The sequence below is a fragment of the Schizosaccharomyces pombe genome (genome assembly GCF_000002945.2).
Source record: "Schizosaccharomyces pombe strain 972h- genome assembly, chromosome: II".
Lineage (NCBI taxonomy): Eukaryota > Fungi > Ascomycota > Schizosaccharomycetes > Schizosaccharomycetales > Schizosaccharomycetaceae > Schizosaccharomyces > Schizosaccharomyces pombe.
In genome coordinates this window covers 1877293-1892901 of record NC_003423.3, presented here as the reverse complement: position 1 = coordinate 1892901, position 15609 = coordinate 1877293, and the positions used below count along the sequence as shown (strand labels likewise).

Sequence of the window (15609 nt, the reverse complement as noted above, 5' to 3'; positions counted from 1 at the left end):
ATGAAGAGTTTATTACATAAACTAAAATTTACTAATAAATAAAATATTGTTGAGTTGAAAAAAGTCTTGCATTCATGTTTCAATCAATTTGTATCAGCATAACATTTCACTGAAACGAAGCTGAAAAAAACAATAGTTATATAGGATTATGCTTTTTTATATTCCATTGAGGCATATCATTTAAAGCCAAAAAATTACCTGACAACGTTCAGTTACATATTTGAGTGAATTGCAAATGAACAAGAATTGGTAGTTAAATAAGGAAATGAAACAACATATTATTAATTAAATTTAATTGGAAGTCAATCTTTGAAATGAAACACGCTTTCTGTGCAAAAAACAGAAGTAATATTATAATCATACACAGGCAGCGGCGTATTAAGATTGTAGGCACCTTGGCACGAGATCGAGCATTCATACCCTTTAGTAGAATAAACACAAACATTAATTTCATGGACAATGTAGTCTCGCGGCAATTTCGTCTTAAAAATAATAATTGGAAATTATAAATAAATCCGAAAATTTCTCATCTCCTCACTCTTTCCCCAGTTCTCTTAATCTATTTTCGTAATATGATGAACATGTAGTAAATATTGCTATATAAACTATATAAACAATACAACGTAAACCTGGTAAAATGTACAGGAGACCGAGATATTAAATAGTGTCTGTAGCAAAGTTGCAACCAAACTGAGGTCGGAATTGAGTTCTAAAAAGCTGAAAAGGAAAATATAAATATAAAATGAGCCAGAATATGCTCCGAGATTTAGAAAGAATCTATTATAAGTTTCTGTTTGTTCAAAGATTCTTCGCAAATAAATATCCACAAGTAAGTATCATCCTTTTTTAAGTCAATAAGGATTTAGGTTATCTCTAATTAAATCTTTTCTCTACTGTCATAAAAAAATGGATAAAAACTTATGTATATATTAAACATCGCCTAAATACGTAAAAGAGGATAGTGATGTCGATATTATTCGATAGATTCTGATACGGGGATCTAATATTCTTACAGTATTTGCTTAAGTCTCGAAGTAGGTTCACAGCGATTTCGAAACATACCCACACCACCGTATTCAAATAGACATTGTTTTTTTTTAGTGGAATTCTTGTAAGTGTACTTTATTGATTTGCTCACTAATAAGTAGAATTTTTTTTTGATTCGTCGCCGATATCGATTTATTTTTTCAATACATTCCTATTCCTCGTATCCAGCTTAAAGTGTTTTCTAATTATTAGATCAAAATGGCTGAACTCCACCTTTCTTTTCCAGCTTATTCTCTTTGTTGGATTAATAACCATCAAATGGCGGTTGGTGGTGGAGGAGGAACTACAAAATCTGGTGTTAAAAACAAATTGGTATGTCAATTCGTGACTGTAAGTGAAGGATTACTTCATTATCTATCTATTTTACAGCATTATAAACTTTTTAGTATCCGGATTGTTAGCTAAAAAGATTATGTTTTACAATTGGACTATAGGCGCTAATTAGTTTGTCGAATTTAGAAGTTATTATCATATGAAGACTATGAACCTGAAGTTGGTGAAGGTCATACAAAATTTATAGAACATGGAGAAATCGAACTTAAGCATTCGGATGATGCCGTTATGTCGTTGGGTTATTTTAAAAATGTATGCAATATTTTTTTATTGCATAGCTAACGAAATTAAATTGTAGGAATTAATAGCCGGTATTAATAACACCATTGACGGAAAGTTAATTGACCATTTACGTTTATATGGAAGAAAGGATAAACTATTTGAGGAAAAGAACGCTCTCAGGTTAACCGATTTTGACAATGATGAACAATATCAAAGGTTATGTTTATTTGAGCCATTACACGATGCAATTTGTATATCTTGCACTAATAAAAGTTTTTTTATCATCTCCAAAAATGATCACAAAGTTTTGTTTGAAAAACATGGTTCAGATGTGTATGACGTTTCATCTACTGAAGACAAGGTAAGCCACAGCCTTTACTAAATTTTATTTATTAAATCCTTACCATTCTTTTGTAGCTTGCAATTGCAGTTGATGATCGCGTCGAAATTTATGATTGGAACACTTTTGAATTGGTGCAAGTACTTTACATGCCGGTAGAGCGAGCCACAGTACGAGGTGTTTCGTTTTTACCCAACCAATCCATAGTAGCTGCTTATAACTATATTAAAGATTCCAAAAGGTTTGCTTCATTGGTTCGATTTGATTACAGTTCAAAGAATCAACTTTGGAGATTTGGCATGATCCGAGATTTAAAAAATGCAAAGGGCGTCACCTGCTTTTGCTGTGATAAGGAGAATGGAATGATCATAGTTGCTGGAGCAGATTGCAGCATTCGTTTCATGTCTTTAGACTTAACGGTATGTGTTTACTTAAATATTTTTATTGCGATTTTGCCTTCTAATATGCATGCTAGAAATTGTCTCAAGTTTATAAGCATAGCCTTCCAGTAACTGATATGCAGTTATCCCCTGATTCTGAAGCACTAGTTAGTGTTTCTGCTGATGGCTTGCTTTGTCTTCAGTTTGTAGGAAAATTCAAAAATTTGAGCGCTGTCAAACTTGAGGATGCCGGAGTCATACTTCGATTGTCTCTTATGTTCCCTTTTGTTTTGGCGATCCTGTACTTTTACTTACAACTTCTTTTCCCAGATGAGAAGTTAGACGCAATTCATCGATTCTTTTCCTTTATTCTTCACATTTTTTCGAAATACACGATTAGAAACTATGACCTTTAAAAAAAGTAAAACCAGCTCACGTTTTATGGTTTCCTATAAAGATTTGGCTGGCACGTAACTAGCTTATTGTTTCCTGCAACTTTGCAGACTTTTAGAGTTCTTTTGTTTGGATAGAAGATTTATGTTTTGGGTGGTTTCATTTACCACAGTCATCAATGACGATATGAGGAAATAAAGAAATTCTACATAACTAATCATGAGTATGCCAATTTCGATCTGTACAATGACTATGCAACATTATAAAGTCTGTAGGGCATTTATGAAATTTTGCGTTGGACGACCTTAGAATACAAAATGTATGTGTCTTTTAAGTCATAAACATGTTTTAGGGCCAGCGGCAGTGACAGTAGTGAGGATTTTGAAGTCTTTTAAAACCAAGGAAATTGTATTCATAACGGTCAGTGATTAGCATATGAAATTCGTTAAGCCATTATGGTTATCAGATATCTGGGAGATCAAACAAGAACCAAAAAGTAAAGGCTTAGGCGAAATCAAAAATATACCTATTCAAAAATATTTTTTGTAATTGATTGAACAGATTGAGCGAAACGATTCACGATATTCGAGAAAAAGCGAAATTTGCAACGTTTGCCTTTGTGTGCTCTCAAGACTTTGAGAACATCACCTCAGATCAAAAGAGAACGGCTAGTAAGTAGAAATTAAAAGTAATCAAAGCACAATCCTCTATCTTTCAGGAAAAAGAAAATCCTCATCGATTGCAATCTCTTCTTTCGAGTATAGATTTCTATAACTCAGTACACTCAACTAGTTTGAAAACAGTGAGCCAGTGCGTAGTACGATAAAATTGAAAACCCTAAAGGAGAAGACAACATTACGCCAAGGGCAACGAAAGAAAAAAGAATTTCATAACTATGAATGAAAGAGCTCTTCGACTGCTTCTAATCAATCGTTTCACATATTTAATGACTTTTCGAGTACCGTTGATGACACACTACGGCAGTTACGAAGGTAGCCACATAACTTGTCTTATCATTCATACCGACGATAACGGTAGCGCACTACAAGGTGTGGGGCATTCTTCGGTTCAGAAATTACAATAGAAGAGGCGAGGCTTATAAGGTCAAACGAGAATTACGCGATGCTTAATTTTGGAGGGAGAATTTTGGTTGGAGCATGATATCAGGTAGCCGCAGTTTTTAAAGCCGAACCGAGTGTTGGTGCAACGTGGGGTTATTTTTAAGGTAATGAGAAGCGAAAAAAAGGTCGAAAGGACAAAGGACGTGAGGCATCGCACTTAAAAATTGGTATAATAGCACACTTCAATAATTAAAATCGTTTGACTCTTTCAGGATTTGTATTGCAATAGAGAGCAAGAAAAATCATAGGGGGCGTGCGAACGTTTTTTTTTTGTGATAAACAATTTCACTTGTACTGCAAGAGTGTCGGAGCGAAGAAGATTACAGTAACTAAAAAGGGGGAGGGAGGTTTTCAAGAGACATAATGTGAATGAACAGGTGTTTATGTGTACCTTTGGACATGCAAGTGCATCTTTGGACTATGAGCTTTCTAGACACACAAACGTCTAGGACTTTGCAGCACCTGACTCGGGATGATTGAGATATAGCGACTTTCTTAAATGTATTTACCGGGTTTTAAGAATGAAAAGAAGGAGAAATTTTGGTAATGCTGAAAGAAGGTATTGGAGAGATGCTATGAGGAGTGTTTACTAAGCAAAGCATTTTTCTTCTAATTCCATCCACATTTCTTTGTATACCTATAAAAAAATGAAGTTCTTATTTGTTTCCTATTCAATTACTCGTTGAAAGTGTAATAAAATCTGCGCACAACGAAGCATGTAATGGCAGTAAACAATACCCAGGGATGAGGAGGAGAGAGAAAGAAAGACGAACCAGTAGGAGGAAGTTAAGAAAAAAAAGATAAAGAAGAACAAAAAAAAAATTATTAAATCCAAATGAATTCCATGACAATTCCAAAAATTGATAAATGTCAAACGCCAACAATTTTTTCTTTTCCTTGCATTTCTCTCACAATTCTCTTCTTCTTCTCTATAACGTCCGTCCGCCTTTGTCGCAAAGTGTGTCTCCCACTATAATCATTGAAATCCACAATTCGTCGTTATACCATTATATGTCATGGTCATCTGCCACGCTTTTCCCGGCCGTCTTCGCCGTGCTTCTTTCTGTTACTTTTATGTAATCAACGCCGTTACATGTGTACCACTCCACTCCCCCGGTCTTCGCCTCCTAATTGGACCTTGTTTGCTACCTAAAATTGAAGTTTATTTAAAGTAAAGTTGGGATTGGTGGGTACAAGATACATGACATCTTTTTGTATCGCTTATATGACATCACGGACAAGTCGTCTTTGAGAAACATTGTCCGGGACTAGGTAACGAAAATTGCGCCATTTCTCACTGATGTGAGCAATCCTCCGGTTCATCATAAAAAGTAAACAGGTCGCTGCAAAATGCTCTTTTCCACTTGTATTTTCGGTTTTTTCCTTTCCCAACCACTCTGTCTGTTTCATAGCTGAACGGAGTCGTAAAAGTTCTTACACCGCTTTACTGACTTACATGGAAACCCGAGAGCAATTTTCCTCGTGCGTCTTGAACTTGGTGAAAAAGGAAATTTTTCCAAATAAAAAAACACAACATTCCCTTTAGAAACCCCGAATTTTAGACATTTCTTTTACTTTCTAACGATACTCTTCATTTTCTCTTCAAAAGACAATCAATTTTGATAGAGACTTGTCAGCTGTTCATAAAAAAAATTTTTCCTCCAAAAGTGAACACTTGAAGCAACAATCCACAAACACAAACCAGGTTTGCTGTAAATTGTTGTTGTTATCTGTATTTTTTTAATTTTCCCCGAAACGACTTAGTTTTGACGTGTTTACTATTGAATTATTCGAGTTTGGAAACGTCTTGTACTCGACTATTTATTTCTAAACCGATTTATGTTTGAATTTGATTTGATTTTGCTACTTCCGAAGCTTTTCAAATCTCATTTCACGCCACATCAATCATTTAATTCATTTTAAAGACTTTGTTTTTATTTTTGTGTTTTTGTTTTTTTTTGTGTTTTTAGTCTTCATACCATCTTAATTTCTTCATTTTTATTCCTAAAAAGACCATTCTCAACGCGTTTTTTGTGTCCATCTGTCTCTCTTTCTTCCGCATAAAAAATGTCTTTTATCAAGAAAATCAAACACTACTTTGCGGATCCTGCTGATTTACCTCAGGATGAGGCTCCCGACAGTGTGCCTGGTCTTGTTCCACCACCATCTAATTTCGTCCCTGTTTATCCCGAACCAACTTACTCAGATACCGTCAGCAAAAAGGGCACTATTGTCCGTGTCGTCCGTCATACTGCTTCCAAATTAACCAAGCATGGTGATTCTTCTCAATCTCTATCCACCCTTCCTAATAACGACATCTCCGTAGGTGAGTATGTAGAGCCGCTCCCTAGTGTTCCTGGTTGGTTAAAACAAAATATTTTTAGTCATTTTGGAACACGTTTGCTTCATTACCTACGATCTCTATTTCCCATTATGAATTGGTTACCCCGATACAACTGGAATTGGCTTGTCTATGACTTTATCGCCGGTATCACTGTCGGTTGTGTTGTCGTACCTCAAGGTATGTCTTACGCCAAAGTCGCTACATTGCCTGCGCAATACGGGTTGTATTCCTCCTTTGTCGGTGTTGCTATCTATTGTATTTTTGCTACTTCCAAGGATGTCTCGATTGGTCCAGTGGCTGTCATGAGTTTAGTTACCAGCAAAGTCATTGCTAATGTACAGGCAAAGGATCCTAACTATGATGCTGCTCAAATTGGTACCACACTAGCATTGCTAGCAGGTGCCATTACTTGCGGTTTAGGTCTTTTACGACTTGGTTTTATCATTGAGTTCATTCCTGTTCCCGCTGTTGCTGGCTTTACCACCGGATCGGCCCTTAATATTATGGCTGGTCAGGTTTCTAGTTTGATGGGTTATAAAAGTCGTGTCCATACTAATGCTGCAACCTACCGTGTCATCATTCAGACATTACAAAATCTTCCTCACACAAAGGTAGACGCTGCCTTTGGGCTAGTAAGTCTCTTTATTCTTTATCTTGTACGATATACATGCCAGCATCTAATTAAGAGGTATACTAAATTTCAACGTGTTTTCTTCCTCACCAATGTGCTTCGTAGTGCCGTCATCATTATTGTCGGCACGGCTATTTCTTATGGTGTTTGCAAACATAGACGAGAGAATCCTCCAATTTCCATTTTAGGCACAGTTCCTAGCGGCTTTCGTGATATGGGTGTCCCCGTAATTTCTCGCAAATTGTGTGCCGACCTCGCTAGCGAACTTCCTGTCTCTGTCATCGTTCTTTTGCTCGAACATATTTCTATTGCTAAATCTTTTGGTCGTGTTAACGACTATAAAGTTATTCCTGATCAAGAGTTAATCGCTATGGGTGCAACTAATTTGATTGGTGTGTTTTTTCACGCCTATCCCGCTACTGGTTCTTTCTCCCGATCTGCCATTAACGCTAAATCTGGTGTTCGCACCCCTCTTGGAGGAATTTTCACTGCTGGTGTGGTAGTCCTTGCATTATACTGTTTAACCGGTGCCTTTTATTATATTCCAAATGCCGTTTTATCCGCCGTCATCATCCATTCTGTTTTTGATCTCATCATTCCTTGGCGACAAACTCTCCTTTTTTGGCGTATGCAACCTCTTGAGGCATTAATTTTCATTTGTGCCGTCTTTGTATCTGTTTTCTCTTCCATTGAGAACGGTATTTACACTGCTGTTTGTCTTTCTGCCGCATTGCTTTTGTTTCGTATTGCCAAGCCTTCTGGTTCCTTTTTAGGTATTCTAAAAATTGCGAACAAGTTCGACGATGATGAAAACAGCATTGATGTCGTTCGTGATATTTACGTTCCTTTAAATCAAAAGGGCATGAACCCAAATTTGACCGTCCGAGATCCTCCTGCTGGCGTTTTAATCTTCCGTTTGCAAGAAAGCTTCACATATCCCAACGCTGGCCACGTTAATTCCATGCTGACTTCAAAAGCCAAGACCGTTACTCGTCGTGGTAATGCTAATATATATAAAAAAGCCAGTGATCGACCTTGGAATGACCCTGCTCCTCGTAAGAAGAAAAATGCACCTGAAGTCGAAGATACACGGCCATTACTTCGTGCCATTATTTTAGATTTCAGTGCTGTCAATCATATTGATACTACTGGTGTTCAAGCTCTCGTTGATACTCGTAAAGAGCTTGAAATTTATGCCGGAGATGAAGTAGAATTTCATTTCACAGATATTAATAATGATTGGATTAAGAGAACTCTTGTGGCGGCTGGCTTTGGCAAGGCAAGAGACGCTACAAAATACACTTCTCGATCGATTGAAGTTGGCAGTGCTGCACCACTTCGTGACATTGAAACGCCAATGGCGCCTGGTAACTCTCGAATAGTCATGCCTAGTTCGGTTCGTGTTAGGCCATTTGACGAGGAAGAAGCCATTGAAAGTAGCATTCCGGCAATTGTTTCAGAAGATGGCGCAGATTCCGATACTATATCTGTTTCAGATGATAAAGATAAAAAGGTTGAAGGTCATCGTCCTAGTCAAGATCCTACGTTTTCCCACCATGAGTATTACCCTGTTATATCTACGACATACCCATTTTTCCATGTGGATGTGACTAGCGCTGTCGTAGATATCCAATATCGTCATGTGTTGGATGTGAATTATAAGCCCAAAATTGTCACGAATGAAGTTGAAAATGAAAATATCGAGCACTCAGACGGTGCCGCATAGTTAATTCTAGATGGTTAAGTTAACTATAAAAAAAAGAAAGTTTATACTTTCAAACATATTTATTTATTTATTTTGCATATTAAAAATCTGTTGTCTCCGATTTTCAGCTATTTGGTTATGCCTTTTAACGAGTCTCTTCTAAAGTCCTGGAAGGCTTTTAAGTTACTGTTTTACTTACTCTATGTCGCCGTAAAGTTCTGTTCTGTTATGTTTTAATTCATTTTCTTATATCGTATAACCGTTATCCTATTTGTAGCTCATCTTATTAATTGTACTGTAACGTTTGATGATCGTAAGTTAGTTTTATGCCACAACGACACTATAAAAGGAATTCTCAATTTACAAGTGGGAAGTGCACACTCTCAACCAGAGGAACGAAAAAAAATCGTATATTGACTATGTCAAAATAAACCAACTGGGTACATATAATGAGTCATAAAAGGCAGCAAACATCGCGTCGCAATGTTGCAAGGCTTATGTACATACAAATTCGTTAACTACGATAGGAATTCATGGCATTGGAACACAATCAATAATTGTAAATCCGGCAATCATAAAAACCTGGACCAAATGATCTGAAGCAATTCAGCCTCTTTTTAAAGTAGGGCATCATTCAAAAATTGCTCTTGTTCAGCCAAATGCTGCTGCTTGTTTCCAGCAGCGACACTTGCAGATGGCGGACGTCCAGCATAGCGAACTGGCAAATCACGTCCAAGGTGCTTCAAAATTGTATAAATACGTGGTTCCATGTAAGTCCAAGCACCTGCATTCAGGGGCTCTTCTTGGCACCAAATAATTTCCTTCAAATTAGGATACTGCGAAATATTGGCTGCCATCTGTTTCCAGCCAAAAGGATGCAATTGCTCAACACGAGTAATAGCAATGTTATCAATTTTGTTTTCTTCACGAGCTTTAGAGAGGGCGACCCAAACTTGGCCGGAGCAGATAATCAGCTTTTCAATCTTTTCAGGTGGTAAAATAGATTTTCCATGCTCCTCCTCTTCAAGAATCAGCTTAAATCCATGCTTTTCGTCAAACTCATCGATAGTGGAACGGGCAGCAGGGTGACGAAGTAATGATTTTGAGAAAAAGATAACTAATGGTTTACGGAATTGCCGGTGAATGTTACGCCTAAGAGCATGGAAATACTGCGATGGCTTAGTAACATAAATGGCTTGAATATTACAATCTTGATGTTGACGTTGCAACTTCTCTTCGGAAGGGAACTCTCGAGGGTCTTCATTACATAATTGTAAATATCTTTCCATACGAGCAGAAGAGTGCTCAGGACCTTGACCATCATAACCATGTGGTAAAGAAAGTACGATACCGGTACGTTGAAGCCACTTAGTTTCACCAGCTGCAATAAATTGATCTATGATACATTGAGCATTGTTAGCAAAATCACCAAATTGAGCTTCCCAGACGACAAGAGCATTAGGTGATGACAAAGAGTAACCATACTCAAAACCTAAAACACCATATTCAGACAGAGAAGAGTTACGAATAACAAAGCTTGCTTGATTAGGGCTTAGATGATTCAATGGAATGTAAACGTTTTCGGAACTCTGATCGTGTAAAACAGCGTGTCTTTGGGAAAATGTGCCACGTTCGACATCTTGACCGCTCACACGAACGTGATGACCTTCTTCTAAAAGAGTACCAAAGGCCAATGCCTCGGCGGTTGGCATATCGATACCTTCACCTGAGCTAATTGACTTGTTACGATTGTTCAAGATCCTTTTAAGATTTCTGTGGGCATCAAAACCTTCCGGAAGAGTATACAATGCCTTGCCAATTTGCTTCAATGTATCGATGTTTACACCAGTAGGATAAGAAGGAAGGATTTTAGTCATTAAATCTTTAGGAGATGCAAAACCAACCCAAGGATTGGATAACCATTCCCTATGGTCAGACTTGTAGTTTTTGCTGCTCTCGAAAGAGCTCTCGAGAATGTCCCAGACTCTCTTCTCTTGTGCGTCAACTTCTGCTTTTGAAACCGTCTTTTCTTGTAAAAGTTGTTGTGTGTATATTTTAAACGTAGGGGGATGCTTGGCAATAGCCTTATACATTCTTGGTTGCGTGAAAGAAGGCTGATCGGTTTCATTGTGACCATGTCGACGGTAACAAACAATATCAACAACAACATCCGTTTTGAAAGCTTTACGCCAATCTGCTGCAAGTTGGCAGATGAAAGTGACGGCCTCTACATCATCTCCATTGACATGGAAAATAGGAGCCTCCATAGACTTGGCAATGTCCGTACAGTAGGGGGTAGAGCGAGCAAAACGAGGATCAGTAGTAAATCCAATTTGATTATTAATGACAATGTGAACAGTACCACCAGTGCTGTAGCCAGGTAAAGCATGTAAACCAAATGTTTCATATACAACACCCTGAGCAGCAAAAGCCGCATCACCATGAATCAAAATACCCATAGACTGTTCGTGACTAGCCTCATCACTAGTATAATGTTGGATAGCACGAACTTTACCAAGTACCACAGGATCCTCGGCTTCCAAATGTGAAGGATTAGCTACAAGAGACAGGCTAACACGTTTACCAGATGGTGTGGGACGTTGATAATTCATACCTAGATGGTACTTTACGTCACCAGATCCCTCATCGTCAGGATCCTGGGTACCACGAAATTCTGAGAAGATAGCTTGAGCAGGCTTACGAACAATATTGTGAAGAAGATTCAGACGACCTCGATGAGCCATGCCAATAACAATGTTACTAATACCCTCATCAACAGAACGATCAATAAGCGCTTTCATACCGGGAACCATGGCTTCACACCCTTCGAGGCCAAAGCGCTTATCGTTAGGAAACTTGGTGAACAGGAAACGTTCAAAACTATCAGCCCAACTCAGACGATCAAAAATCATAATTTTTTGATCATGAGAGTATCTGAAAGGAGTGGGAGTCTCTAAGTGAGACAGTATCCAATTGGAGCGCTTACGTGAGGAAATATGAGTGAACTCAACGGCAAAGCTTCCGCAATAAATTTTTTCGCAAGTTTCCACAATCTCACGTAAAGTCATGGTTTTCCGGCCAGCTTCACGAAAGTTAGGCAAAATACCAGGACCCAGATGAATTGTGCGATTAAGGTCAGATTCCGTAAAACCATAATGTTCAAGTGTTAATTCGGAAGGACGGTTGTGGTTAACGTTGATGCCAAGCGGATCGAGCTTGGCCAAATGATGACCACGGGATTGATAGGCACGAACCAAGAGCTGAACTTTCATGTAAATACCAACATCGATATCAGCATAGTTATTACCATTAATGAGAGAAGAGTCCAAAGCAGTATAAGAATCAGCATAGTCCAGCAAAGGTGGAGCCTGAAAAGCTTTGGAAGGGGAAACTCCACGTTCCTGAACGTTTTTGAAATATGCTTGCCAAGATGCATGTACACTGTTAGGATCTTTTTTCCATGCATCATACATTTCATCTACGTAATCGGCGGCGCCTCCAGTCAAAAAATCATCAGTAGGTTGAGTAGCAAAGGTACGATTTTGTTGAAGAGAAGAAAGACACGTCAATCTGTTGAGACGGTAGGCAGTTACGGCGCTACGACGTAAAGCCCTTGCTTTAGCTGAAGAGGGTATGAAACGAAGCATATCAGAAACAATTAAAAAAACCCAAATAAACGTGTGAAATAATAAATTATGGAACAACTTATTCAGTAATGCAAAAGTAACAACTTGTTCCTACTTAAGTCGCAATAAAATGTAAAAGCTTAACTTGCAATTCGACAGTTAAAACTGAAAATAAAGAAAACAATGCAAGTAACCAACCGACGACTGAGAAAGTAAATGCAAACGAACCAGATAGATAAAGTAAAGAGAAAAAAAAGTTGAAAGTTTTAACTTATCAAACACAAGTAAAATGTAAAGAAAGAAAAACTAAGCAACTACAAGGTTTGAACAAAGTTCAACGAATATAAAAAGGGAATGAAGGTAAGAAAAAAGCGGGAAAAAATTTAAGCTTTTCAAAAAGTGATGGGTGTTTTACCAAGTGCTTAAGATAAACACTAATATTATAACAATGGCAAAGAGAGATTAAGGAAGAGGAAATCGAGATGTACAAAACGAAAGCTATAGAACGAGTAAGTGGCTCGTAAAAGCATTCAAATGCAAGCTCAGGCTGTTTCTTTTAATCAATTCTTTCAATTTTTGTCTTTTTTTAAAAAAAAAACAAAAAAAAAGAAAATCGGAAAAGCAAGATAGCTAAAGCTTATGGGCTAAAGGAAACGGTTAATAAAGGGTTAATTAAACAATTAGAATAGTGAAAGAGTTCATTGAAAAAGTAGTATAATTGAAGGGAGAAGGTGCTAAGGAGAATATGTATACTCCAAAGGATGTAAGTAGGAACAAATCGGAATGCATGAATTTAACAGAGTGACGTGTGAGTGTTCAACCGGGCTTGGAAAGTAAAAATGAAAAGGAAGGTAATAATGTAGGTAGAGACCGCAAAAAATGGTATATCAGACAAGATAAAGTATAAAATAGAATAACTATTCGATACAGAACACAACGCTACAGGAATCACGGTACAATTGCAATCAGGATTGCTTTATCGTACTTTTGGGGTATAAGGAAGGAAAGTTGCAGTGCATAGCACAGCGAAAGTGACACCATCCAAATTTCACGTAAATGTCAAATAAAGAGAGCGAATGAACAAGGCGAAGCACAAGAAAAGGAGAGCAAACAACTATGAAAACATCGTATTTGGTTTTTACAAAATACGTGAAACAATATAATGTCTGAACTTTGGTTGATACATCACAAAAATAGACGCAAAGATGAACGGAAGTAGCTACATATGACCAACATTATTACACAACAACGACACTTCGAGTTGAACCCAATGCCTTGGAAAAGAGAGAGAAAAAATCTCCTGATCCTTACACACTAAACTCTTCAAGAAAGATTTAACCAAACTATCATCTACAGATAAGTTCGCGTCTTTCCAAAATGTGCTCAGGCAAACCGCAACAACGATCGCCTTCAAAGAAACTCAATCCCCTTCAACTGTATACTTATCAAATGAATCTGAGATAAATGGCAAACATCGAAACACCTCTTCATCAGGTTCGGTGCTTGCGCATACAAGTATTCGTGTCAAAATACATACCTGTGCATAGATCTCCAAATTTTCGCCTTTTTTTTGCTGAGGTCCTACAATCAATCGACCCAATCAAATATATTGACGGATCTGATGTTTTTTTAATGTTTTTATAAAAGGAATAAGCAAATCCTATGAATCCGTACGTGTAAAAGAGGTTGTTTGTTTGTTCCAAGTTGTGCAAGACCAGTAAAACTCAAGAACGTTTGGTGGTGGGGATTTGCGCGGTGCGTTAACGCATATTTTCTACATTATGTCTCACTTCAATAAACAGTGGCTCGGAAATTCACCGTAACGATAAAACAGTGAAAGTATTTACCGACCCAATCATTCGTTTACTAATGCTAAATTTGATACTATAACTGTTGATAATTGGACGTATTGAACTAAAGCGATTCTGTAGAAGCCAATATCTTGACTCGCTAAAGTTACACGTAGCCAATAAAAGGGGTTACCACCTTCCTCTCAGCGTACATTATTGGTCAATGCAAGAAAAGGTTTCTAAGGATTTAAAAGGCTTCTCCGTGTTGCGTTATTCGACATAACACTTGCAAGTGAATCCTTATTTATAAAAGAGATGGATAAGGAAAGACAACGTATCCATCACCGGTAATTGTATGACAAGCAGAAGCTATATATCAAAGGAATTGTACATTCGTTCTCAGCTATTTCTCACTAGCCAGATGTTACTATTCTTCACTTGTCTTGCACGCTTCCCAAACCATTTCGACCGCCCGAAAACAATCAATACCAATTAATACTTACGACATCATTGAGAAGAAATGTTATAAATAGACCTTAGCTAAACTGAAGGAACATATACTCTCAATTGCAAAAATGGTTACTAAAACCGATGTATTACGGTTAGTTGTATTACAAAAATTTATTTAAAATGTATGTTAGTATGTCATCAATTATTCATGCTTCTTGTCCTTGATTATTGTTATATATCTTTTGAGCGCACATCAAATAAATTAAACGGATTGGTAATTACAAAACAGACATGCTGAGTTTGTGTAAAAATCATCGCTAATTCTAGGTGGTATATTTAATCTATCCTATAGAAGAAATTACCTTTACTCGTTAGTAATGTCTCGTACCATTGACACAGTCTAATACATTAGCAATTAAAAAAGACTGTGGCATGGCCTGTAAAAAATACGCATCTAGCTCTTATTTTGGATAAAAATAAATAAATATGTGACTTACTGAAAAAATTGTACCAGGGTCAGATGAAACGTTGAAAATTATTCGCTTATAGCCCTGATCACTAATGGCATGTAATCCAAAACTAGTGGATAGTGAAACAATCTTCTATTTTAACTATAACCAGATAATATTAAATTTAAAAAAAGTATCCGTAATCCATAAATCACTTGTTACTGTTGTGTAGAGCCTGAAATTGCAACAAGACCGGGCTTGGCAGCATGTATGCATACTTGGGTTATTCCGTCTAAGTTTCAGCAGTTCTTCCTTAATATAGTAGTAATCTTTTTGTCTCAAATCCCATATTTCTTCTAGCTCAGCCCCAATGGTAGGTATTCTTCAAAAACATTTGTATGCAGCTAGTTATTCCCTATTTCGCTTGTAAGCATATGAAACAATCCCAGTAGCCTCGGCTAAAAATAACCTTAAACTTTTTTTTATTGCCAAAGCAGCTTTTTGAACGATGAAAGAAATGAAGCTTCGAAAAAAATGCAGTGCACTTACAATTTTAGTTAACTAAAACTAAAAATAAATGGTAGATGTTTCCAATCCATGAACGGTGTTATGAACCTGTATCAATTCCTAATTAATCGTTAGCGTATGGTTTCATAAACGATTAATCACGAATGTTTAGATCAAATTTGAGTAAGCTTTTGAACAATTAGGCTGCAATCTAAACGGTTACATAAAAAATTTGAGGGTCTCTTGAATTACTGAGACAAAAAAAAAAATC

General features: G+C 37.2%; 3 protein-coding genes and 10 long non-coding RNA genes across 13 annotated transcripts; 6 read left to right on the top strand and 7 right to left on the bottom strand.

The window, feature by feature from the left end:
• Positions 1-253: 253 nt before the first annotated feature.
• On the bottom strand, positions 254-1330 carry SPOM_SPNCRNA.1474. Its single transcript, NR_150360.1, has one exon. It is a non-coding gene; the product is annotated as a non-coding RNA (long non-coding RNA).
• spo14 (GDP/GTP exchange factor Spo14) lies at positions 1059-2930 on the top strand. Its single transcript, NM_001356237.2, has 6 exons — positions 1059-1111; positions 1149-1359; positions 1507-1632; positions 1679-1963; positions 2020-2361; positions 2418-2930. The coding sequence occupies exons 2-6, from the start codon at positions 1246-1248 to the stop codon at positions 2736-2738; spliced, it is 1188 nt and encodes a 395-aa protein (NP_001342743.1). The 5' UTR covers positions 1059-1111; positions 1149-1245; the 3' UTR covers positions 2739-2930.
• SPOM_SPNCRNA.1473 lies at positions 1473-4815 on the bottom strand. Its single transcript, NR_150359.1, has one exon. It is a non-coding gene; the product is annotated as a non-coding RNA (long non-coding RNA).
• Positions 4816-5131: 316 nt separating this feature from the next.
• SPOM_SPNCRNA.5392 lies at positions 5132-5428 on the bottom strand. The gene has a single exon (NR_194747.1). It is a non-coding gene; the product is annotated as a non-coding RNA (long non-coding RNA).
• On the top strand, positions 5199-8779 carry sul1 (sulfate transporter). Its single transcript, NM_001021674.3, has one exon. It carries the CDS (start codon positions 5904-5906, stop codon positions 8535-8537), a length of 2634 nt encoding a protein of 877 aa, NP_595773.1. The 5' UTR covers positions 5199-5903; the 3' UTR covers positions 8538-8779.
• SPOM_SPNCRNA.5391 lies at positions 5846-8511 on the bottom strand. Its single transcript, NR_194746.1, has one exon. It is a non-coding gene; the product is annotated as a non-coding RNA (long non-coding RNA).
• On the bottom strand, positions 8703-13838 carry kgd1 (alpha-ketoglutarate dehydrogenase). The gene has a single exon (NM_001021673.3). The coding sequence runs from the start codon at positions 12161-12163 to the stop codon at positions 9134-9136; it is 3030 nt and encodes a 1009-aa protein (NP_595772.1). The 5' UTR covers positions 12164-13838; the 3' UTR covers positions 8703-9133.
• Positions 8784-9100, top strand: SPOM_SPNCRNA.5390. Its single transcript, NR_194745.1, has one exon. It is a non-coding gene; the product is annotated as a non-coding RNA (long non-coding RNA).
• SPOM_SPNCRNA.5389 lies at positions 9566-10223 on the top strand. The gene has a single exon (NR_194744.1). It is a non-coding gene; the product is annotated as a non-coding RNA (long non-coding RNA).
• Positions 10341-12136, top strand: SPOM_SPNCRNA.5388. Its single transcript, NR_194743.1, has one exon. It is a non-coding gene; the product is annotated as a non-coding RNA (long non-coding RNA).
• Positions 13209-14848, top strand: SPOM_SPNCRNA.5386. The gene has a single exon (NR_194741.1). It is a non-coding gene; the product is annotated as a non-coding RNA (long non-coding RNA).
• Positions 14576-14792, bottom strand: SPOM_SPNCRNA.5387. The gene has a single exon (NR_194742.1). It is a non-coding gene; the product is annotated as a non-coding RNA (long non-coding RNA).
• SPOM_SPNCRNA.1472 lies at positions 14822-15607 on the bottom strand. Its single transcript, NR_150358.1, has one exon. It is a non-coding gene; the product is annotated as a non-coding RNA (long non-coding RNA).
• Between the last annotated feature and the right edge of the window lie 2 nt (positions 15608-15609).

Coding starts and splice junctions, on each gene's coding strand:
- spo14 (NM_001356237.2), top strand. CDS start 1,246: ATGGCTGAACTCCACCTTTCTTTTCCAGCTTATTCTCTTTGTTGGATT. Junction 1,633..1,678: donor CGTTGGGTTATTTTAAAAAT/GTATGCAATATT, acceptor ATTAAATTGTAG/GAATTAATAGCCGGTATTAA. Junction 1,964..2,019: donor TTTCATCTACTGAAGACAAG/GTAAGCCACAGC, acceptor ATTCTTTTGTAG/CTTGCAATTGCAGTTGATGA.
- sul1 (NM_001021674.3), top strand. CDS start 5,904: ATGTCTTTTATCAAGAAAATCAAACACTACTTTGCGGATCCTGCTGAT.
- kgd1 (NM_001021673.3), bottom strand. CDS start 12,163: ATGCTTCGTTTCATACCCTCTTCAGCTAAAGCAAGGGCTTTACGTCGT.